The 25,959-nt window shown below is 47.2% G+C and overlaps 1 protein-coding gene across 2 annotated transcripts in view; it reads left to right on the top strand.

The window, feature by feature from the left end:
* Positions 1 to 25,959, top strand: part of LOC118396847 (neurobeachin-like) — a 372,037-nt gene that overhangs the window by 51,004 nt on the left and 295,074 nt on the right. For both annotated transcript variants that reach the window (XM_052467492.1, XM_052467491.1), the window contains exons 2-6: positions 9,060 to 9,291; positions 9,803 to 9,903; positions 10,697 to 10,792; positions 11,022 to 11,143; positions 23,524 to 23,650. In XM_052467492.1, coding sequence (XP_052323452.1) covers positions 9,060 to 9,291; positions 9,803 to 9,903; positions 10,697 to 10,792; positions 11,022 to 11,143; positions 23,524 to 23,650 — 678 coding nt within the window. The remainder of the gene's footprint in view (positions 1 to 9,059; positions 9,292 to 9,802; positions 9,904 to 10,696; positions 10,793 to 11,021; positions 11,144 to 23,523; positions 23,651 to 25,959) is intronic.

Below are 25,959 nucleotides of genomic sequence, written 5' to 3'. Positions count from 1 at the left end.
CGTGTCGGAGAGACAGAGAGCAGCTTAAGTAGTTTACACACTATCTGATCCGTTCTGGTCTAGCCCTGAGTTGTGTCCAAAATGACACCCTATTCCCTATGTAGTGCAGTATAAAGGGAATAGGGTGCCATTTGGGATACAACCCTGGTCTTGTCCTGTTATGCTGTTCTGTTATCACTGTGACTTGGTGTAGGCACACAGGGTGCAGACACAATCATCGACCAATCTGTGAGGCTGATCTTTGAGCGATTGGTCTAATTCTTTTCCAGGCGGTTTGCTGCTGTATGGCTGCTGTGCTCATTCTCTGCTGCAAAGACCTGAAAGTCCACCAGCTTTTCTTTTTATTTAGGATGACATGGAAACCGAAACGACACACTAGCATGTGCTGTCTGTGTACTCTGACGTTGGATACAGCAGTTTAGCCCGGGCCTTCACAATGGATGCCTCTTAGTATGGAGCAGCTGTGTATTTTTGAACATGTTTTGGCACCTTATATTATTCATCTTGATGTAATCCTCTTTCTCCTGTTCTCTTTTCATTCTCACCAACAGCTAAAATTAGGAAATCACTTCTAATATTTTTTTTTGCCTGATTTACTGTCCATTGTTTAGACTGGAAACTTACTAAAGATTACATCACTAGTACAACCTACTGCTGTCACCATGGTGACCAAGAATCTCTCTCTCTCTCTCTCCCTCTCTCTGTTTCGTCATCCTGTCAAGATGCAGTCAGGAGAAAGGAAGTAATCACTGATCAGGATGTTAAGTGTAACAGAGATGAATGGTCAGGAGGTTAACACACAGAAAGAGAGGGGAGAAGGAGAGAAGGAGTGGTTGTAGTGAGAAGAAGTGAGCGGTACTGTAGAGTTAAATTGAAATGGGTATAATTTCTGTTACTGTAATAAGACTGAGCCTATATCTTCTATGTAGCCTGTTACTTCTAGTAATCCTTAAAACTGTATTCTTAGATGGTGGAGGAGGTACATTGTTATTATCAGGATAAAGGTAAGATGCAGACCGTGTTGAAGTAACAATATTTATTACAGCAACGGGGGCAAAGTTACAGGATGGTAATCCAGAGGGGGGCAAAGTTACAGGACGGTAATCCAGAGGGGGCAAAGTTACAGGACGGTAATCCAGAGGGGGCAAAGTTACAGGTCGGTAATCCAGAGGGGGGCAAAGTTACAGGACGGTAATCCAGAGGGGGGCAAAGTTACAGGACGGTAATCCAGAGGGGGGCAAAGTTATAGGACGGTAATCCAGAGGGGAGCAAAGTTACAGGTCGGTAATCCAGAGGGGGGCAAAGTTACAGGACGGTAATCCAGAGGGGGGCAAAATTACAGGACGGTAATCCAGAGGGGGGCAAAGTTACAGGACGGTAATCCAGAGGGGGACAAAGTTACAGGACGGTAATCCAGAGGGGGGCAAAGTTACAGGACGGTAATCCAGAGGGGGGCAAAGTTACAGGACGGTAATCCAGAGGGGGGCAAAGTTACAGGACGGTAATCCAGAGGGGGGCAAAGTTACAGGACGGTAATCCAGAGGGGGCAAAGTTACAGGACGGTAATCCAGAGGGGGCAAAGTTACAGGACGGTAATCCAGAGGGGGGCAAAGTTACAGGACGGTAATCCAGAGGGGGGCAAAGTTACAGGACGGTAATCCAGAGGGGGGCAAAGTTACAGGACGGTAATCCAGAGGGGGGCAAAGTTACAGGACGGTAATCCAGAGGGGGGCAAAGTTACAGGACGGTAATCCAGAGGGGGGCAAAGTTACAGGACGGTAATCCAGAGGGGGGCAAAGTTACAGGACGGTAATCCAGAGGGGGGCAAAGTTACAGGACGGTAATCCAGAGGGGGGCAAAGTTACAGGACGGTAATCCAGAGGGGGGCAAAGTTACAGGACGGTAATCCAGAGGGGGGCAAAGGTACAGGACGGTAATCCAGAGGGGGACAAAGGTACAGGACGGTAAATCCAGAAGGGGGCAAAATTACAGGTCGGTAATCCAAAGGGGGGCAAAATTACAGGTCGGTAATCCAAAGGGGGGCAAAATTACAGGACGGTAATCCAAAGGGGGGCAAAATTACAGGACGGTAATCCAGAGGGGGCAAAGGTACAGGACGGCAGGTAGGCTCAGGGTCAGGGGCAGGCTCAGGGTCAGGGGCAGGCTCAGGGTCAGGGTTAGGGGCAGGCAGGCTTAGGGTCAGGGGCAGGCAGGCTCAGGGGCAGGGTCAGGCTCAGTGTCAGGGGCAGGGTCAGGGGCAGGCAGGGTCAGGGGCAGGGTCGGGGGCAGGTTCAGGGTCAGGGGCAGGGGCAGGCTCAGGGGTAGGGGCAGGCTCAGGCTCAGGGGTAGGGGCAGGCTCAGGGTCAGGGGCAGGCTCAGGGTCAGGGTCAGGCTCAGGGTCAGGCTCAGGGTCAGGGTCAGGGTCAAGGGCAGGCAGGCTCAGGGTCAGGGGCAGGCAGGCTCAGGGTCAGGCAGAGTGGTCATGGTCAGGGGCAGGCAGGCTCAGGGTCAGGGGCAGGCAGAGTGGTCAGGGGCAGGCAGGCTCAGGGTCAGGGGCAGGCAGGCTCAGGGTCAGGGGCAGGCTCAGGGTCAGGGTCAAGGGCAGGCAGGCTCAGGGTCAGGGGCACGTAGGGTCAGGGGCAGGCAGGCTCAGGGTCAGGGGCAGGCAGGCTCAGGGTCAGGGGCAGGCAGAGTGGTCATGGTCAGGGGCAGGCAGGCTCAGGGTCAGGGGCAGGCAGAGTGGTCAGGCGGACCTGCTCAGGACAGGCAAGGGTCAAAACCAGCAGGATGAGAAAAGAGAGACTGGAAAAAAGCAGGAGCTGATACAAAAAATGCTGGTTGACTTGACAAACTGGAAACAGACAAACAGAGAACACCGGTATAAATACATAGGGGATAATGGGGGAAGATGGGTGACACCTGGTGGGGGGAGGAGACAATCACAAAGACAGGTGAAACAGATCAGGGTGTGACCGTTATATGCAACCCGACTGTATGTTTCCAATATACATTCTGCTCATTCTTAATGCAGCTACTCACACAGAGACATCTGGCGCCTGGGTGATTGTGGGAGCTAATCAAGAATCTGATTTGAAGATGGTTTCTAAATTCAAAAAGAGATTGTAAATGAAAGTGTTATTCTGCTAATAGAAACAATGACACTCTTATGCATACTAAACATTTCAAGTTAAAAAGTAGTTATTCTGTTTTTCTTCCAACCAGGAGATGATGATTGATTGAAGATGCACCACCACACTGTAAAACTGACTTTGGACTGCACAAGTTGTTTTTTTCATCTTCAAGGTTTTGTTGATGATTAGACTCCCCGTGTCCCTTGTTTTCTTATCTCTGCTCTCTCCTTTCTGCTGTCCTCTCACTGGCTTCTAGGAGTGCCCCAAATCCTATTTTTGAGGTCCCAAATGGCACCCACAGGGCTCTGGTCAAAAGTAGTGCACTATATAGAGAATAGGGTGCTATTTTGGATACCTCCCTGGAGTTTAGAATGCAGATATTCTGCTGTACTGCTGTACAGGACATCGTGTTAGCTCTCGTTGCCTCTGGCATACCTCAGGCTTACATAATGTGCCTATATTTCTGAATCTGCTGAGTCTTTGATAAGATCTTCTTACGTATGGTTTAAACAAACTCAAGCTAAATGTATACGTGTTCTTAGTATTGATTATGCAGTAGCATGGTTCAGCCAGTTTTAAGTGGCTAAAGTGGTGTGTATAATGGCTGGTATAATTACTCTAACAGTGACTGGCTGTGTGAGAGAGAGGCTGAAAGCTTCTAAGGCTGCGTTTAGACAGGCATCCCAATTCTGATGTTTTTTCCACACATTGTTCTTTTGACCAATCACATCAGATCTTTTTCAGAGCTGATCTGATTGGTCAAAATACCAATTAGTGAAAAAAAAGATCAGAATTGGGCTGCCTGTGTAAACGCAGCCTAAGTGGCTAATCTATGTCCATGTCAACATCCCAAATGCCACTCTATTCCCTATTTAGGGCACTACTTTTGACCAGAGCCTTTTGACCAGAGCACGAAATAGGGAATAGGGGGCCGCATCTATACCTCTCCTCTTCTCTGAGCACAATGTCTGCAGTTTACTAGGATGAGACAACTGTAATTAGTCTGCTGCTTGCTGTCTGTGCATGGAGGGGTGGAGTGAAGCATGGACAGGGGGGTGGAGAGGTAGGAGAGAGAGATTAGGTTCAACCGGGACTGCAGGGCTCTTTGTTTCTCCTCTTGTCTCTATATCATGGCCTACTAGTCTGCCAATACATTTGCAGTAAAAATGTTGAGGTTGTTTGCTCAACCCACAATGTAATGGAGAAGCTAGTTCTTGGTCAGAATCCTAGTTCTGTGGTGTAGATGAGAAAGTAAATAAACATGATTGATCTGGTCCTGTTTTTCCTAATACCTCAGACATTATCCTAAATTCAACTGCACACAGTCTGATCTGAAAATCAATTCCTCTCATTGATAAGGACGTTCTTGTCAAGATATTACATTCAACATGAATACTTTCCCTGGGCTCTGTACTCGAGTACCAGACAGGTATTACCACACTAAGCTCCCTAAGTAATTGATGCCTTTTATAACGGAACAACTACTACTGGATCTGAATTCTACTAAAATAAAATTAGGGGTAAATAAATGAAAGGAATATTAACTTTAGACAACGCAGAGTAGAGAGGACAATAGAGAGGAGGGGATGGAGAGGACAATAGAGAGGACAGGATGGGGAGAGGAGTGGATGGGGAGAGGAGAGGACAATAGAGAGGAGTGATGGGGAGAGGAGAGGATGAGGAGAGGATGGGGAGAGTAGGGATGGGGAGAGGAGGGATGAGGAGAGAAGAGGACAATAGAGAGGAGGGATGGGGAGAGGATGGAGAGAGGAGGGATGTGGAGAGGAGAGGATGTGGAGAGGAGAGGATGGGGAGAGGAGAGGACAATAGAGAGGAGGGATGTGGAGAGGATGAGGAGAGGACAATAGAGAGGAGGGATGAGGAGAGGATGGATGGGGAGAGGATGGATGGGGAGAGGATGGGGTGAGGAGGTATGTGGAGAGGATGGGGAGAGGGATGAGGAGAGGACAATAGAGAGGAGGGATGGGGAGAGAATTGGGAGAGGAGGGATGTGGAGAGGAGGGATGGGGAGAGGAGAGGATGAGGAGAGGACAATAGAGAGGACAGGATGGGGAGAGGAGTGGATGGGGAGAGGAGAGGACAATAGAGAGGAGGGATGGGGAGAGGAGAGGACAATAGAGAGGAGGGATGGGGAGAGAAGAGGATGAGGAGAGGACAATAGAGAGGACAGGATGGGGAGAGGAGTGGATGGGGAGAGGAGTGGATGGGGAGAGGAGAGGACAATAGAGAGGAGGGATGGGGAGAGGAGAGGACAATAGAGAGGAGGGATGGGGAGAGAAGAGGATGAGGAGAGGACAATAGAGAGGAGGGATGAGGAGAGGGTGGGGAGAGGAGGGATGGGGAGAGGAGAGGAGGGATAAGGAGAGTAGAGGACAATAGAGAGGAGGGATGGGGAGAGGAGGGATGTGGAGAGAAGAGGACAATAGAGAGGAGGGATGGGGAGAGGAGGGATGTGGAGAGGAGGGATGGGGAGAGGAGAGGATGAGGAGAGGACAATAGAGAGGAGGGATGGGGAGAGGAGAGGACAATAGAGAGGAGGGATGGGGAGAGAAGAGGATGAGGAGAGGACAATAGAGAGGATGGATGAGGAGAGGATGGGGAGAGGAGGGATGGGGAGAGGAGGGATGGGGAGAGGAGAGGAGGGATAAGGAGAGTAGAGGACAATAGAGAGGAGGGATGGGGAGAGAAGAGGATGTGGAGAGGAGAGGACAATAGAGAGGAGGGATGGGGAGAGGAGGGATGTGGAGAGGAGGGATGGGGAGAGGAGAGGATGAGGAGAGGACAATAGAGAGGAGGGATGGGGAGAGGAGAGGACAATAGAGAGGAGGGATGGGGAGAGAAGAGGATGAGGAGAGGACAATAGAGAGGATGGATGAGGAGAGGATGGGGAGAGGAGGGATGGGGAGAGGAGGGATGGGGAGAGGAGAGGAGGGATAAGGAGAGTAGAGGACAATAGAGAGGAGGGATGGGGAGAGAAGAGGATGAGGAGAGGACAATAGAGAGGAGGGATGGGGAGAGGAGGGATGGGGAGAGGAGAGGAGGGATAAGGAGAGGAGAGGACAATAGAGAGGAGGGATGGGGAGAGGATGGAGAGAGGAGGGATGGGGAGAGGAGGGATGTGGAGAGAAGAAGACAATAGAGAGGAGGGATGGGGAGAGGATGGGAAGAGGAGGGATGGGGAGAGGAGAGGATGGGAAGAGGAGGGATGAGGAGAGGATGGGGAGAGGAGTGATCGGGAGAGGATGAGGAGATGAGAGGACAATAGAGAGGAGGGATGGTGAGTGGATAGGGAGAGGAGAGGATGGGGAGATGAAAGGACAATAGAGAGGAGGGATGGGGAGAGGAGGGAGAGGAGAGGATGGGGAGTGGATAGGGAGAGGAGAGGACAATAGAGAGGAGGGATGGGAGGAGGGATGGGGAGTGGATAGGGAGAGGAGAGGATGGGGAGATGAAAGGACAATAGAGAGGAGGGATGGGGAGAGGAGGGAGAGGAGAGGATGGGGAGTGGATAGGGAGAGGAGAGGACAATAGAGAGGAGGGATGGGGAGTGGATAGGGAGAGGAGAGGATGGGGAGATGAAAGGACAATAGAGAGGAGGGATGGGGAGAGGAGGGAGAGGAGAGGATGGGGAGAGGAGAGGACAATAGAGAAGAGGGATGGGGAGAGTATGGGAGGAGAGGACGGGGAGAGTAGAGGACAATAGAGTGGAGGGATGGGGAGAGGAGGGATGGGGAGAGGAGGGATGGGGAGAGGAGAAGATGAGGAGAGGACAATAGAGAGGAGGGATGGAGAGAGGAGAGGACAATAGAGAGGAGGGATGGGGAGAGAAGAGGATGAGGAGAGGACAATAGAGAGGAGGGATGGGGAGAGGAGGGATGGGGAGAGGAGAGGAGGGATAAGGAGAGGAGAGGACAATAGAGAGGAGGGATGGGGAGAGGATGGAGAGAGGAGGGATGGGGAGAGGAGGGATGTGGAGAGAAGAAGACAATAGAGAGGAGGGATGGGGAGAGGATGGGAAGAGGAGGGATGGGGAGAGGAGAGGATGGGAAGAGGAGGGATGAGGAGAGGATGGGGAGAGGAGTGATCGGGAGAGGATGAGGAGATGAGAGGACAATAGAGAGGAGGGATGGTGAGTGGATAGGGAGATGAGAGGATGGGGAGATGAAAGGACAATAGAGAGGAGGGATGGGGAGAGGAGGGAGAGGAGAGAATGGGGAGTGGATAGGGAGAGGAGAGGACAATAGAGAGGAGGGATGGGGAGTGGATAGGGAGAGGAGAGGATGGGGAGATGAAAGGACAATAGAGAGGAGGGAGAGGAGAGGATGGGGAGTGGATAGGGAGAGGAGAGGACAATAGAGAGGAGGGATGGGGAGTGGATAGGGAGAGGAGAGGATGGGGAGATGAAAGGACAATAGAGAGGAGGGATGGGGAGAGGAGGGAGAGGAGAGGATGGGGAGTGGATAGGGAGAGGAGAGGACAATAGAGAGGAGGGATGGGGAGTGGATAGGGAGAGGAGAGGATGGGGAGATGAAAGGACAATAGAGAGGAGGGATGGGGAGAGGAGGGAGAGGAGAGGATGGGGAGAGGAGAGGACAATAGAGAAGAGGGATGGGGAGAGTATGGGAGGAGAGGACGGGGAGAGTAGAGGACAATAGAGTGGAGGGATGGGGAGAGGAGGGATGGGGAGAGGAGGGATGGGGAGAGGAGAAGATGAGAGGACAATAGAGAGGAGGGATGGAGAGAGGAGAGGACAATAGAGGGGGGGGTGGGGAGAGGAGAGGATGGGGAGAGGAGAGGATGGGGAGAGAAAAGGACAATAGAGAGGAGGGATGGGGAGAGGAGAGGATGGGGAGAGGAGAGGATGGGGAGAGGAGAGGATGGGGAGAGGGAGAGGATGGGGAGAGAAAAGGACAATAGAGAGGAGGGATGGGGAGAGGAGAGGATGGGGAGAGGAGAGGATGGGGAGAGGAGAGGATGGGAGAGGAGAGGATGGGAGAGGAGAGGATGGATGAGGCGAGGAAGGCAGAGGAGAGGATAGAGGAGAGGAGATGGGAGGCAGAGGAGGAGAGGAGACGAGAGAGAAGAGATGGAGGGAGAGAAGAAGGGAGGAAAGGAGAGGGGACGCAGAGGAGATGGTGGGGAAGGAATAGGAGAGGAAAGGAGAGAGGACCTGTGCAGTATGTTGAACCCAGGTTGTCTGTTCAGTGTACAACAGTGTGAACACGGTCTATATTTAGCAGGAGGTTGTTTCTGTAAACTCTTTATAGGAATCAGTTGTCTGAACAGCTTGGCCATCAGATTACTCATTACTTCCCCCCCTCTCTCTCTCACCCTCTTTCTCTCTCACCCTCTTTCACTCTCACCCTCTTTCTCTCTCACCCTCTTTCTCTCTCACCCTCTTTCTCTCTCACCCTCTTTCTCTCACCCTCTTTCTCTCACCCTCTTTCTTTCTCACGTTCTTTCACACTCTCTCTTTTGCTAGATCTGCTATTAGTTCTTTTTTTCTTTCTTTTTCTTCTGTTACCTCTGTTACCTGGAGAGTTTCTGACCCTATTTTATGCATGTCTGCCTCCATGCCCACCAATCAAGATGCAGCCTCTGTACAGTGTGTTCTCTGTATGTATCACATGCTACTAGAGTAGGCCAATTCATTTCCTGTTGAGCTTCAAGAATATAAATATTGATTGTTGGGTGATCGGTACAGTATGCTCCTTCCCCTCCACTTTCCAACCAACATTGGATTTTACATTACAACTCCAATACCCTCACAGTCACTTAGAGGAAAAAGCCTCCCGTCTTTTACTGAACTAGCAATCATGCCTGTTAATCTCATACCCCCTCTCTCTTGTCCCTTCCCCTCCATTCCTCCTCTCCCCTCCCTCTCCCTCCCCTCCCTCTCCTCTCCAGCTGGTGGGGGGTGAGTTTGATCTGGAACAGAACTTCATCATAGCGGCAGCGGAGAGCCTGGGCTGTGTAGTAGAGCTGTTGGAGCACTGTGATGTGACCTGCCAGGCTGAGGTGTGGTCCATGTTCACAGCCATCCTCAGGAAGAGTGTCCGTAACCTCCAGACCAGCACTGAGGTGGGCCTCATAGAGCAGCTGCTGCTGAAGATGAGCTCCGTTGACGACATGATCGCAGGTAAAGTAAAAATACGCAAGCAGGCACACACACACACACACACACACACACACACACACACACACACACACACACACACACACACACACACACACACACACACACACACACACACACACACACACACACACACACACACATACATACATAGTCCATAGAGCTTGTTCCGTGGCCAGTTGCCTGCAGTACAGTAAAGTACCCACTGCAGAGTTCTGGGTGGATGGATGTGGATTAAGTTAATATTTTAAGCATATTGAAATTCCTATGGCTTAAAGGAGAGGAAAGATTGAAAAGAGAAAATGTCATTAGTCACAGTGTGTTTTATAATGAGACTGAGTGGCAGTTTAGAGGCTTTTTTTTCAGAGGGTAAGCTAATAGCATGGAATTTTCTTTTTAATTATGTTGTGAATATCAGGGCATGTTTCTATTGTGGATTTTTTACAGTAAATAATGAAACCCTATCTGCCGGTGAAGTACCAACTCAACACTGTGTGTGTGTGTGTGTCTGTAGACCTGCTGGTGGATATGTTAGGAGTGCTGGCCAGCTACAGCATCACAGTGAAGGAGCTCAAATTGCTGTTCAGTATGCTGAGGGGAGACCGAGAACTCTGGGTAAGTTGTAGGATTAGAGGACTCCGGGTAAGTTGTAGGAGTAGAGGACTCTGGGTAAGTTGTAGGAGTAGAGAACTCTGGGTAAGTTGTAGGAGTAGAGAACTCTGGGTAAGTTGTAGGAGTAGAGGACTCTGGGTAAGTTGTAGGAGTAGAGGACTCCGGGTAAGTTGTAGGAGTAGAGGACTCTGGGTAAGTTGTAGGAGTAGAGGACTCTGGGTAAGTTGTAGGAGTAGAGAACTCTGGGTAAGTTGTAGGAGTAGAGAACTCTGGGTAAGTTGTAGGAGTAGAGAACTCTGGGTAAGTTGTAGGAGTAGAGAACTCTGGGTAAGTTGTAGGAGTAGAGAACTCTGGGTAAGTTGTAGGAGTAGAGAACTCTGGGTAAGTTGTAGGAGTAGAGAACTCTGGGTAAGTTGTAGGAGTAGAGAACTCTGGGTAAGTTGTAGGAGTAGAGGACTCTGGGTAAGTTGTAGGAGGAGAAGGAGAGGTTACAAGTTGGGGTTTAGATTCACCTGTTGTATTTGATGAACATGGCTCATATGTTCTCAATCTCTTCCTTACATCTCCTCTCTCTCTTCCCTGATCTATTCCCTCGTCTCGTCTCTCTTCCCTTTGTCCCTTCATGTCTCCTCTGTCTCCTCCCTCCATCTCTTTGCTCTCTTCTCCCTCCATCTTTCCTCCACCTCTCCTCCTTTTATCTCATCTCTCTCCCCTCCCTTCTTCTCCTCCCTCTATCTCTTCTCACTCTCTTCTCTCCATCTCTTTCCTCTCTCCTACAACCATCTCTCCTCCCCAGCCGAGGCACGCGGTGAAGCTGCTGTCTGTTCTGAACCAGATGCCTCAGAGACACGGTCCAGACACTTTCTTCAACTTCCCCGGACGCAGTGCTGCGGTAAGACTTTATTTACACTCTGGACTGGGCTGGTAAAATGGACATTCCCTCTTATTATGTTTTGTTTGTGTGAAGAACTGAAAATAGTTATAAATAAACTGTAGTTATCTGTCACTGTTCTATAATATGTTGAATATTTGTTACATTATTCCGTTTAGAGATGACTCTTCCTCTGACGTCTAGGATAAGTATCTCTCTCTCTCTCTCTCTCTTTCCTTTCTCACTCCAGGCCATAGCGCTGCCTCCCATTGCTAAGTGGCCTTACCAGAACGGCTTCACTCTCAACACCTGGTTCAGAATGGACCCTCTAAACAACATCAACGTAGACAAAGACAAACCATATCTCTACTGGTGAGTAGAACATATAAACCATATCTCTACTGGTGAGTAGAACATATAAACCATATCTCTACTGGTGAGTAGAACATATAAACCATATCTCTACTGGTGAGTAGAACATATAAACCATATCTCTACTGGTGAGTAGAACATATAAACCATATCTCTACTGGTGAGCAGAACATATAAACCATATCTCTACTGGTGAGTAGAACATATAAACCATATCTCTACTGGTGAGTAGAACATATAAACCATATCTCTACTGGTGAGTAGAACATATAAACCATATCTCTACTGGTGAGTAGAACATATAAACCATATCTCTACTGGTGAGTAGAACATATAAACCATATCTCTACTGGTGAGTAGAACATATAAACCATATCTCTACTGGTGAGTAGAACATATAAACCATATCTCTACTGGTGAGTAGAACATATAAACCATATCTCTACTGGTGAGTAGAACATATAAACCATATCTCTACTGGTGAGTAGAACATATAAACCATATCTCTACTGGTGAGTAGAACATATAAACCATATCTCTACTGGTGAGTAGAACATATAAACCATATCTCTACTGGTGAGCAGAACATATAAACCATATCTCTACTGGTGAGCAGAACATATAAACCATATCTCTACTGGTGAGCAGAACATATAAACCATATCTCTACTGGTGAGCAGAACATATAAACCATATCTCTACTGGTGAGTAGAACATATAAACCATATCTCTACTGGTGAGTAGAACATATAAACCATATCTCTACTGGTGAGTAGAACATATAAACCATATCTCTACTGGTGAGTAGAACATATAAACCATATCTCTACTGGTGAGTAGAACATATAAACCATATCTCTACTGGTGAGTAGAACATATAAACCATATCTCTACTGGTGAGTAGAACATATAAACCATATCTCTACTGGTGAGTAGAACATATAAACCATATCTCTACTGGTGAGTAGAACATATAAACCATATCTCTACTGGTGAGTAGAACATATAAACCATATCTCTACTGGTGAGTAGAACATATAAACCATATCTCTACTGGTGAGTAGAACATATAAACCATATCTCTACTGGTGAGTAGTACATATAAACCATATCTCTACTGGTGAGTAGAACATATAAACCATATCTCTACTGGTGAGTAGAACATATAAACCATATCTCTACTGGTGAGTAGAACATATAAACCATATCTCTACTGGTGAGTAGAACATATAAACCATATCTCTACTGGTGAGTAGAACATATAAACCATATCTCTACTGGTGAGTAGAACATATAAACCATATCTCTACTGGTGAGTAGAACATATAAACCATATCTCTACTGGTGAGTAGAACATATAAACCATATCTCTACTGGTGAGTAGAACATATAAACCATATCTCTACTGGTGAGTAGAACATATGAACCATATCTCTACTGGTGAGTAGAACATATAAACCATATCTCTACTGGTGAGTAGAACATATAAACCATATCTCTACTGGTGAGTAGAACATATAAACCATATCTCTACTGGTGAGTAGAACATATAAACCATATCTCTACTGGTGAGCAGAACATATAAACCATATCTCTACTGGTGAGCAGAACATATAAACCATATCTCTACTGGTGAGCAGAACATATAAACCATATCTCTACTGGTGAGCAGAACATATAAACCATATCTCTACTGGTGAGCAGAACATATAAACCATATCTCTACTGGTGAGCAGAACATATAAACCATATCTCTACTGGTGAGCAGAACATATAAACCATATCTCTACTGGTGAGCAGAACATATAAACCATATCTCTACTGGTGAGCAGAACATATAAACCATATCTCTACTGGTGAGCAGAACATATAAACCATATCTCTACTGGTGAGCAGAACATATAAACCATATCTCTACTGGTGAGCAGAACATATAAACCATATCTCTACTGGTGAGCAGAACATATAAACCATATCTCTACTGGTGAGCAGAACATATAAACCATATCTCTACTGGTGAGCAGAACATATAAGCCATATCTCTACTGGTGAGTAGAACATATAAACCATATCTCTACTGGTGAGTAGAACATATAAACCATATCTCTACTGGTGAGTAGAACATATAAACCATATCTCTACTGGTGAGTAGAACATATAAACCATATCTCTACTGGTGAGTAGAACATATAAACCATATCTCTACTGGTGAGCAGAACATATAAACCATATCTCTACTGGTGAGCAGAACATATAAACCATATCTCTACTGGTGAGCAGAACATATAAACCATATCTCTACTGGTGAGTAGAACATATAAACCATATCTCTACTGGTGAGTAGAACATATAAACCACATCTCTACTGGTGAGCTTATAAACCATGTCTTTACTGATTAATACACATGAAGCACTGGTACATAAACACACTTGCAGATGATCAGTATCATTAGCAAAGCCAACCTGGTTGAAACCTCTGAGATCTAAGCTGTTGTCTTTTTAACCTGCACCCAAACACCTGGTGTACTGACCCACTGGACAAAAACAGGTTCAATCAACATTGTTTTCAAATCATTTCAACAAGAAAAAAATATGTGATGACATTTCCAATCAGTTTTTGTCAGGTTGTGCACAACTGGTGTAGAAGTCAGGTGCAGGAGAGCAGAGAGTTGTGATCAGGCGCACACTTTATTTGGCAGAAGCAAACAACAGACGGACGCAACTGCATCAAAAAAACTCCAGCCAAAGGCAAAAGTGAAAAGACAGTCACAATGATGCAAATGTTTAACAATTAAACACACCATGGGTTAAACACGGTACCCGGGGGAAAACCAGCCTGGCGCGTCACTCAAAACACGTAACAAAACAATCCCACACAAAGACATGGGGGGAACAGAGGAATATATATATGCAGTTGATTAGGGAATGTAAACCAGGTGGGCAGGGAGCAAGACAAAACAAATGGAACAATGAAAAGTGGAGCGGCGATGGCTAGAAGACCGGTGACGTCGGCCGCCGAACGCCGCCCGAACAAGGAGGGGAGCCGACTTCGGCAGAAGTTGTGACAGTTTTGTAACGTGGAAAACTGATCGGATTTACGAAGAATCATTAACATAGGGGAATTTCATATTTTTTCACCCAACTTTCAACCTTTTTTATTTTCATGTTCAAATCAAAACTAGACGTTGAACTGACGTCTGACCTGTGGGGAACCTGTAACTCTAGTGTTTAATGTCTGACCTCTGGGGAACCAGTAACTCTAGTGTTTGGCGTCTGACCTTTGGGGAACCAGTAACTCTAGTGTTTGGCGTCTGACCTGTGGGGAACCTGTAACTCTAGTGTTTGACGTCTGACTTGTGGGGAACCAGTAACTCTAGTGTTTAATGTCTGACCTCTGGGGAACCAGTAACTCTAGTGTTTGGCGTCTGACCTTTGGGGAACCAGTAACTCTAGTGTTTGGCGTCTGACCTGTGGGGAACCAGTAACTCTAGTGTTTGACGTCTGACCTGTGGGGAACCAGTAACTCTAGTGTTTGACGTCTGACCTGTGGGGAACCTGTAACTCTAGTGTTTGACGTCTGACTTGTGGGGAACCAGTAACTCTAGTGTTTGACGTCTGACTTGTGGGGAACCAGTAACTCTAGTGTTTGACGTCTGACTTGTGGGGAACCAGTAACTCTGGTGTTTGACGTCTGACTTGTGGGGAACCAGTAACTCTAGTGTTTGACGTCTGACTTGTGGGGAACCAGTAACTCTAGTGTTTGACGTCTGACTTGTGGGGAACCAGTAACTCTGGTGTTTGACGTCTGACCTGTGGGGAACCTGTAACTCTAGTGTTTGACGTCTGACTTGTGGGGAACCAGTAACTCTGGTGTTTAATGTCTGACCTGTGCGGAACCAGTAACTCTAGTGTTTAATGTCTGACCTCTGGGGAACCAGTAACTCTAGTGTTTGACGTCTGACTTGTGGGGAACCAGTAACTCTGGTGTTTGACGTCTGACTTGTGGGGAAACACTAACTCTAGTGTTTGACGTCTGACTTGTGGGGAACCAGTAACTCTGGTGTTTGACGTCTGACCTGTGGGGAACCTGTAACTCTAGTGTTTGACGTCTGACTTGTGGGGAACCAGTAACTCTGGTGTTTAATGTCTGACCTGTGGGGAACCAGTAACTCTAGTGTTTAATGTCTGACCTCTGGGGAACCAGTAACTCTAGTGTTTGACGTCTGACTTGTGGGGAACCAGTAACTCTAGTGTTTGACGTCTGACTTGTGGGGAACCAGTAACTCTAGTGTTTGACGTCTGACTTGTGGGGAACCAGTAACTCTAGTGTTTGACGTCTGACTTGTGGGGAACCAGTAACTCTAGTGTTTGACGTCTGACTTGTGGGGAACCAGTAACTCTAGTGTTTGACGTCTGACTTGTGGGGAACCAGTAACTCTAGTGTTTGACGTCTGACTTGTGGGGAACCAGTAACTCTGGTGTTTGACGTCTGACTTGTGGGGAACCAGTAACTCTGGTGTTTGACGTCTGACCTGTAGGGAACCTGTAACTCTAGTGTTTGACGTCTGACTTGTGGGGAACCCGTAACTCTGGTGTTTGACGTCTGACTTGTGGGGAACCCGTAACTCTGGTGTTTGACGTCTGACTTGTGGGGAACCAGTAACTCTAGTGTTTGACGTCTGACTTGTGGGGAACCAGTAACTCTAGTGTTTGACGTCTGACTTGTGGGGAACCAGTAACTCTAGTGTTTGACGTCTGACTTGTGGGGAACCAGTAACTCTAGTGTTTGACGTCTGACTTGTGGGGAACCAGTAACTCTAGTGTTTGACGTCTGACTTGTGGGGAACCAGTAACTCTGGTGTTTGACGCCTGACCTGTGGGGAACCTGTAACTCTAGTGTTTGACGCCTGACTTGTGGGGAACCAGTAACTCTGATGTTTGACGCCTGACTTGTGGGGAACCAGTAACTCTAGTGTTTGACGCCTGACTTGTGGGGAACCAGTAACTCTAGTGTTTGACGCCTGACTTGTGGGGAACCAGTAACTCTAGTGTTTAATGTCTGACCTCTGGGGAACCATTAACTCTAGTGTTTGACGCCTGACTTGTGGTGAACCAGTAACTCTGGTGTTTAATGTCTGACCTCTGGGGAACCTGTAACTCTAGTGTTTGACGTCTGACTTGTGGGGAACCAGTAACTCTGATGTTTGACGCCTGACTTGTGGGGAACCAGTAACTCTAGTGTTTGACGCCTGACCTGTGGGGAACCAGTAACTCTAGTGTTTGACGCCTGACCTGTGGGGAACCAGTAACTCTAGTGTTTAATGTCTGACCTCTGGGGAACCAGTAACTCTAGTGTTTGACGTCTGACTTGTGGGGAACCAGTAACTCTGGTGTTTAATGTCTGACCTGTGGGGAACCAGTAACTCTAGTGTTTGACGCCTGACTTGTGGGGATCAGTAACTCTAGTGTTTGACGCCTGACTTGTGGGGAACCAGTAACTCTAGTGTTTGACGTCTGACCTGTGGGGAACCAGTAACTCTGGTGTTTAATGTCTGACTTGTGGGGAACCAGTAACTCTAGTGTTTGACGTCTGACTTGTGGGGAACCAGTAACTCTAGTGTTTGACGTCTGACTTGTGGGGAACCAGTAACTCTGGTGTTTGACGCCTGACCTGTGGGGAACCTGTAACTCTAGTGTTTGACGTCTGACTTGTGGGGAACCAGTAACTCTGATGTTTGACGCCTGACTTGTGGGGAACCAGTAACTCTAGTGTTTGACGTCTGACCTGTGGGGAACCAGTAACTCTAGTGTTTGACGTCTGACCTGTGGGGAACCAGTAACTCTAGTGTTTAATGTCTGACCTCTGGGGAACCAGTAACTCTAGTGTTTGACGCTGACTTGTGGGGAACCAGTAACTCTGGTGTTTAATCTCTGACCTGTGGGGAACCAGTAACTCTAGTGTTTGACGTCCTGACTTGTGGGGAACCAGTAACTCTAGTGTTTGACGTCTGACTTGTGGGGAACCAGTAACTCTGGTGTTTAATGTCTGACCTGTGGGGAACCAGTAACTCTAGTGTTTGACGTCTGACTTGTGGGGAACCAGTAACTCTGGTGTTTAATGTCTGACCTGTGGGGAACCAGTAACTCTAGTGTTTGACATCTGACTTGTGGGGAACCAGTAACTCTAGTGTTTAATGTCTGACCTCTGGGGAACCAGTAACTCTAGTGTTTGACGTCTGACTTGTGAGGAACCAGTAACTCTAGTGTTTGACGTCTGACCTGTGGGGAACCAGTAACTCTAGTGTTTGACGTCTGACCTGTGGGGAACCAGTAACTCTGGTGTTTGACGTCTGACTTGTGGGGAACCAGTAACTCTAGTGTTTGACGTCTGACTTGTGGGGAACCAGTAACTCTGGTGTTTGACGTCTGACCTGTGGGGAACCTGTAACTCTAGTGTTTGACGTCTGACTTGTGGGGAACCAGTAACTCTGATGTTTGACGTCTGACTTGTGGGGAACCAGTAACTCTGATGTTTGACGTCTGACTTGTGGGGAACCAGTAACTCTAGTGTTTGACGTCTGACTTGTGGGGAACCAGTAACTCTAGTGTTTGACGTCTGACTTGTGGGGAACCAGTAACTCTAGTGTTTAATGTCTGACCTCTGGGGAACCATTAACTCTAGTGTTTGATGTCTGACTTGTGGTGAACCAGTAACTCTGGTGTTTAATGTCTGACCTCTGGGGAACCTGTAACTCTAGTGTTTGACGTCTGACTTGTGGGGAACCAGTAACTCTGATGTTTGACGTCTGACTTGTGGGGAACCAGTAACTCTAGTGTTTGACGCCTGACCTGTGGGGAACCAGTAACTCTAGTGTTTGACGTCTGACCTGTGGGGAACCAGTAACTCTAGTGTTTAATGTCTGACCTCTGGGGAACCAGTAACTCTAGTGTTTGACGTCTGACTTGTGGGGAACCAGTAACTCTGGTGTTTAATGTCTGACCTGTGGGGAACCAGTAACTCTAGTGTTTGACGTCTGACTTGTGGGGATCAGTAACTCTAGTGTTTGACGTCTGACTTGTGGGGAACCAGTAACTCTAGTGTTTGACGTCTGACCTGTGGGGAACCAGTAACTCTGGTGTTTAATGTCTGACTTGTGGGGAACCAGTAACTCTAGTGTTTGACGTCTGACTTGTGGGGAACCAGTAACTCTAGTGTTTGACGTCTGACTTGTGGGGAACCAGTAACTCTGGTGTTTGACGTCTGACCTGTGGGGAACCTGTAACTCTAGTGTTTGACGTCTGACTTGTGGGGAACCAGTAACTCTGATGTTTGACGTCTGACTTGTGGGGAACCAGTAACTCTAGTGTTTGACGTCTGACCTGTGGGGAACCAGTAACTCTAGTGTTTGACGTCTGACCTGTGGGGAACCAGTAACTCTAGTGTTTAATGTCTGACCTCTGGGGAACCAGTAACTCTAGTGTTTGACGTCTGACTTGTGGGGAACCAGTAACTCTGGTGTTTAATCTCTGACCTGTGGGGAACCAGTAACTCTAGTGTTTGACGTCTGACTTGTGGGGAACCAGTAACTCTAGTGTTTGACGTCTGACTTGTGGGGAACCAGTAACTCTGGTGTTTAATGTCTGACCTGTGGGGAACCAGTAACTCTAGTGTTTGACGTCTGACTTGTGGGGAACCAGTAACTCTGGTGTTTAATGTCTGACCTGTGGGGAACCAGTAACTCTAGTGTTTGACATCTGACTTGTGGGGAACCAGTAACTCTAGTGTTTAATGTCTGACCTCTGGGGAACCAGTAACTCTAGTGTTTGACGTCTGACCTGTGGGGAACCAGTAACTCTAGTGTTTGACGTCTGACCTGTGGGGAACCAGTAACTCTGGTGTTTGACGTCTGACTTGTGGGGAACCAGTAACTCTAGTGTTTGACGTCTGACTTGTGGGGAACCAGTAACTCTGGTGTTTGACGTCTGACCTGTGGGGAACCTGTAACTCTAGTGTTTGACGTCTGACTTGTGGGGAACCAGTAACTCTGATGTTTGACGTCTGACTTGTGGGGAACCAGTAACTCTAGTGTTTGACGTCTGACTTGTGGGGAACCAGTAACTCTAGTGTTTGACGTCTGACTTGTGGGGAACCAGTAACTCTAGTGTTTAATGTCTGACCTCTGGGGAACCTGTAACTCTAGTGTTTGACGTCTGACTTGTGGTGAACCAGTAACTCTGGTGTTTAATGTCTGACCTCTGGGGAACCTGTAACTCTAGTGTTTGACGTCTGACTTGTGGGGAACCAGTAACTCTGATGTTTGACGTCTCACTTGTGGGGAACCAGTAACTCTAGTGTTTGACGTCTGACCTGTGGGGAACCAGTAACTCTAGTGTTTGACGTCTGACCTGTGGGGAACCAGTAACTCTAGTGTTTAATGTCTGACCTCTGGGGAACCAGTAACTCTAGTGTTTGACGTCTGACTTGTGGGGAACCAGTAACTCTGGTGTTTAATGTCTGACCTGTGGGGAACCAGTAACTCTAGTGTTTGACGTCTGACTTGTGGGGAACCAGTAACTCTAGTGTTTGACGTCTGACTTGTGGGGAACCAGTAACTCTAGTGTTTGACGTCTGACTTGTGGGGAACCAGTAACTCTAGTGTTTAATGTCTGACCTCTGGGGAACCATTAACTCTAGTGTTTGACGTCTGACTTGTGGTGAACCAGTAACTCTGGTGTTTAATGTCTGACCTCTGGGGAACCTGTAACTCTAGTGTTTGACGTCTGACTTGTGGGGAACCAGTAACTCTGATGTTTGACGTCTGACTTGTGGGGAACCAGTAACTCTAGTGTTTGACGTCTGACCTGTGGGGAACCAGTAACTCTAGTGTTTGACGTCTGACCTGTGGGGAACCAGTAACTCTAGTGTTTAATGTCTGACCTCTGGGGAACCAGTAACTCTAGTGTTTGACGTCTGACTTGTGGGGAACCAGTAACTCTGGTGTTTAATGTCTGACCTGTGGGGAACCAGTAACTCTAGTGTTTGACGTCTGACTTGTGGGGATCAGTAACTCTAGTGTTTGACGTCTGACTTGTGGGGAACCAGTAACTCTAGTGTTTGACGTCTGACCTGTGGGGAACCAGTAACTCTGGTGTTTAATGTCTGACTTGTGGGGAACCAGTAACTCTAGTGTTTGACGTCTGACTTGTGGGGAACCAGTAACTCTAGTGTTTGACGTCTGACTTGTGGGGAACCAGTAACTCTGGTGTTTGACGTCTGACCTGTGGGGAACCTGTAACTCTAGTGTTTGACGTCTGACTTGTGGGGAACCAGTAACTCTGATGTTTGACGTCTGACTTGTGGGGAACCAGTAACTCTAGTGTTTGACGTCTGACCTGTGGGGAACCAGTAACTCTAGTGTTTGACGCCTGACCTGTGGGGAACCAGTAACTCTAGTGTTTAATGTCTGACCTCTGGGGAACCAGTAACTCTAGTGTTTGACGTCTGACTTGTGGGGAACCAGTAACTCTGGTGTTTAATCTCTGACCTGTGGGGAACCAGTAACTCTAGTGTTTGACGTCTGACTTGTGGGGAACCAGTAACTCTAGTGTTTGACGTCTGACTTGTGGGGAACCAGTAACTCTGGTGTTTAATGTCTGACCTGTGGGGAACCAGTAACTCTAGTGTTTGACGTCTGACTTGTGGGGAACCAGTAACTCTGGTGTTTAATGTCTGACCTGTGGGGAACCAGTAACTCTAGTGTTTGACATCTGACTTGTGGGGAACCAGTAACTCTAGTGTTTAATGTCTGACCTCTGGGGAACCAGTAACTCTAGTGTTTGACGTCTGACTTGTGAGGAACCAGTAACTCTAGTGTTTGACGTCTGACCTGTGGGGAACCAGTAACTCTAGTGTTTGACGTCTGACCTGTGGGGAACCAGTAACTCTGGTGTTTGACGTCTGACTTGTGGGGAACCAGTAACTCTAGTGTTTGACGTCTGACTTGTGGGGAACCAGTAACTCTGGTGTTTGACGTCTGACCTGTGGGGAACCTGTAACTCTAGTGTTTGACGTCTGACTTGTGGGGAACCAGTAACTCTGATGTTTGACGTCTGACTTGTGGGGAACCAGTAACTCTAGTGTTTGACGTCTGACTTGTGGGGAACCAGTAACTCTAGTGTTTGACGTCTGACTTGTGGGGAACCAGTAACTCTAGTGTTTAATGTCTGACCTCTGGGGAACCTGTAACTCTAGTGTTTGACGTCTGACTTGTGGTGAACCAGTAACTCTGGTGTTTAATGTCTGACCTCTGGGGAACCTGTAACTCTAGTGTTTGACGTCTGACTTGTGGGGAACCAGTAACTCTGATGTTTGACGTCTCACTTGTGGGGAACCAGTAACTCTAGTGTTTGACGTCTGACCTGTGGGGAACCAGTAACTCTAGTGTTTGACGTCTGACCTGTGGGGAACCAGTAACTCTAGTGTTTAATGTCTGACCTCTGGGGAACCAGTAACTCTAGTGTTTGACGTCTGACTTGTGGGGAACCAGTAACTCTGGTGTTTAATGTCTGACCTGTGGGGAACCAGTAACTCTAGTGTTTGACGTCTGACTTGTGGGGATCAGTAACTCTAGTGTTTGACGTCTGACTTGTGGGGAACCAGTAACTCTAGTGTTTGACGTCTGACCTGTGGGGAACCAGTAACTCTGGTGTTTAATGTCTGACTTGTGGGGAACCAGTAACTCTAGTGTTTGACGTCTGACTTGTGGGGAACCAGTAACTCTAGTGTTTGACGTCTGACTTGTGGGGAACCAGTAACTCTGGTGTTTGACGTCTGACCTGTGGGGAACCTGTAACTCTAGTGTTTGACGCCTGACTTGTGGGGAACCAGTAACTCTGATGTTTGACGCCTGACTTGTGGGGAACCAGTAACTCTAGTGTTTGACGTCTGACCTGTGGGGAACCAGTAACTCTAGTGTTTGACGTCTGACCTGTGGGGAACCAGTAACTCTAGTGTTTAATGTCTGACCTCTGGGGAACCAGTAACTCTAGTGTTTGACGTCTGACTTGTGGGGAACCAGTAACTCTGGTGTTTAATCTCTGACCTGTGGGGAACCAGTAACTCTAGTGTTTGACGCCTGACTTGTGGGGAACCAGTAACTCTAGTGTTTGACGCCTGACTTGTGGGGAACCAGTAACTCTGGTGTTTAATGTCTGACCTGTGGGGAACCAGTAACTCTAGTGTTTGACGTCTGACTTGTGGGGAACCAGTAACTCTGGTGTTTAATGTCTGACCTGTGGGGAACCAGTAACTCTAGTGTTTGACATCTGACTTGTGGGGAACCAGTAACTCTAGTGTTTAATGTCTGACCTCTGGGGAACCAGTAACTCTAGTGTTTGACGTCTGACTTGTGAGGAACCAGTAACTCTAGTGTTTGACGTCTGACCTGTGGGGAACCAGTAACTCTAATGTATGACCTCTGACCTTCCCTCTAAATCTGTAAGCAGATTGTTTTTCATTTCATTCACTTTACAAGGTTTCAAGTTCATAATCAGCTCTGTCTGAGGACTCATTCCTCCTGATGATGTAGTGCAGTATAATGTCTTTAGGAGGAACGAGTCCTGAGTAGAGTGATTAAAACCAGCCCAGGTCTGAACTGTGGAGACCGTTACACGATATAGTGTGTGTGTGTGTGTGTGTGTGTGTGTGTGTGTGTGTGTGTGTGTGTGTGTGTGTGTGTGTGTGTGTGTGTGTATATATACAGGCTGGGATCAGAAGCAGGCTGTAGAGGGAGGTACAGAGAAAGGGTATATGGGCTGTAAGGGGGAGGTACAACAGTAATGACTATTAATGTAGACTCTAATGTCTGGCCACCACAGCCCATGTCTGGTACAGGATTGTGGGTAATTAACAAAGAGATCAATAGCCTCAAGGGGAGAGTTTATCTACCACCACTCCAGATAGATAGGGAGAGGAGTCCCTAAAGAGGAGGAGAGGAGGGGAGTAGAGGACTGAGAGGAACATTGGGATGGGAGAGGAGGGAGGAGATGAAAAGGAGAGGAGAGGAGCGGGGAGGAACAGCCTGGGAGAATAAGAGAGGGAGTGGTGGAGAGAGGGCGAGGTAAAGAGAGGGATGCCAGAGTGGAAAGGGAATTAATTAGTCAGTTACTAATTAATAATAGTTACTATCATTGTCCTTCTGGTGTGGATAGTGTTTGTTTGACATAAACCTGATAGATACAAGATAATCATACCTCCAGTGAGAGAAAGGCATTATTTTTCCTGAGTATCTACAATGTGAAACATCAAGTCTAGGGAGACAATCTGAAATTAGAAATGTAATGTTCGCACCTCGTAATTTTTGATACTGTTTCTTTTGCAGCTTTCGCACCAGTAAAGGAATCGGCTACTCTGCACATTTCGTGGGCAACTGTCTGATCGTGACATCGCTGAAGTCTAAAGGCAAAGGCTTCCAGCACTGTGTCAAATATGACTTTCAACCTCGGAAGGTAAGAGGTGCTTTGGCAGACGTCACTGTGCTTGCCATTTCAAACCGATACCAGAACCCAGGACCTCTGCCTAGCAAACACACGCGGCTGCCCTGCTGAAACGTTCTTAGACACTTGTCCCAACGAAACGCTAGCAGTTCTGCCGTGCAAGTGGAGACTACAAGGGTGACCAGGTTTCATCTGTTACCCTGGTAGTGATCAGTGATCAATGGTCAGTGTGCTTACACCAGCCTACAAGTAACAGAGCTGATGATCAGTAGAGGGCTGATGCAGCAGTGTGCAGGTCCCATATGTGATTGATGGTGTGTTGTGTTGAGGTGCGGCTGATAGAATGGGATCATCAGTCTGCTGCTCTATAGGACTGTGTTGATCTTGTCAGAATGTTATGGATGTGGCCTGACCACCAGCCTGTTGCCATGTGAGTACTGTCAATAGTACTCTGTAGTTATATGTATTAAGCGTTTTAGGCTGTGTTTACACAGCCACCCTGTCCAAATCAGATTTTTTTCTCTGTATCCAATCTTTTCTTCTGACTGTCCACACTCAATGTGATCCGTATCAGATTTGCGCATTCACACTGATGTAGCCTCTGAAGTAGCACATAGAGGCAATGCTAATTTCCTGTTACTGTTCCTTTTAAATGTGTCACACTGCTTTTCTTTATCTTGGCCAGGTCGCAGTTGCAAATGAGAACTTGTTCTCAACTAGCCAACCTGGTTAAATAAAGGTGAAATAAAACATAGAAAATGTTGGGGTGGTGGTCATGGTTCAGCAAGTCTTGTGCAAAAATAACCGTTCAGAGCAAAATATTATCTGATCTGACACTGTCCAGACAGAGGTCGCATATGGAGGATCGTGTTTGTATCAAGATGAGATTCCATGTAGTTTTGTGCTTTTTACACATTGGGGAAAAGATCCGATAGGCACCAGATATGCAAATCATTGGCAAAAGACCTGAATTGGGCTGCCTGTGTCAACGCAGCCTCCAAGTAGGAGAGCTGATCCAAGATCAGTGCTGATCTAGAATACAGGTAATTTTATTCATTGTGATCTAAAAGCTTCATCAGTCCTAAATCAGCACTGAGATGCTTTATGCATACAGCCTCTGGCATATAACAGTGACAGCGACAGCATCTTTAATACAACGTTAGAAGATCTTTACAGCAAACCTAGTATACCTGTGGTTTGGGAAATGCATGTTGTATATGGAGTACTGCATTCTGCTGTGTTGGTTCAGTACATGTCATAATAGACCATATACAAGGTGAGCCGTTTGACTTTATTAACAGATCATCATGGACAGAAAATGCAGCGCAATTGTTAGGATAGACAAACATCTGTCATAACAAAACACTCCAAAACAAGCCTAGCCAGGAGCTGACAGTGCCTCCATTTTCTACAGACCAGGGAGAGAGAGAACATCATAACCTGTTCTGTTTAACACTCTCACAGGGACCTCCTCACAGGAACAGCTGTCTGTGCCTTGAGATGAGATGAGAGTGTAGAGAGGAATGGTAATGTAGCTTGGGATGTCTGACACCCTACCTGCCTCTGTCCCAGTAGAGATAACAGGCTGGTTCAAGGCTGCTCTCAGTCATTTAAAGCCTTCGGTTAAACAGCTGTCAGTAACAATGATGTGTCTGACATGGCACCCTATTCTGTACATAGTCCAACACTATGTAAGGAAATAGGTTCCCCTTCTTGTCCGCTCCTCTCTGCACCAGGTCAACGTTTCTAGTAGTGAAGTCATCCGTGGTCATTAAAGTAGAGGGCAGACTTAAAGATATCCTCAAATCAATGATCTGCTCTCCTGGTGGTTCAAAGTGATCTTAAAGAGGGTATTGCCTCTTAATCGTCAACTGGAGTAATCTGATCCACTCTGCCGTAGTCATGTTGATGATGTGTTTACATCCGGTTGATCTGCAACATAGTGAGGGTTTCAGCTGTAACTGCTTCTTCTAAAGCCCTTACATTGAGATGATCCGTGTACAGGTTAGATGTTCAAATGTATCAGAGAACCGCTTTGTGGATAACTCTATGGTCTGGAATACTGTGTTATCTATACCATGCAGTAGGTCTGTGTTACACTGTCATTGTCTCTGCAATATGTATGAGGTCAGAGCCACTGAATCACATGATCCTATTTGGTCTCTAGATGATCTGGGTGATTACAATGCAAACACAATAGGCTGTGTTAAAACCCCTGTTGTTATTATGTGTGGAGCTTGTATGGAGCTGAAAACTCACTCACTCACTCACTCACTCACTCACTCACTCACTCACTCACTCACTCACTCACTCACTCACTC

The sequence above is a fragment of the Oncorhynchus keta genome, chromosome 18, assembly GCF_023373465.1.
Source record: "Oncorhynchus keta strain PuntledgeMale-10-30-2019 chromosome 18, Oket_V2, whole genome shotgun sequence".
NCBI classification, from domain to species: Eukaryota; Metazoa; Chordata; class Actinopteri; order Salmoniformes; family Salmonidae; genus Oncorhynchus; species Oncorhynchus keta.
This window is presented reverse-complemented; position numbering and strand designations above follow the sequence as displayed.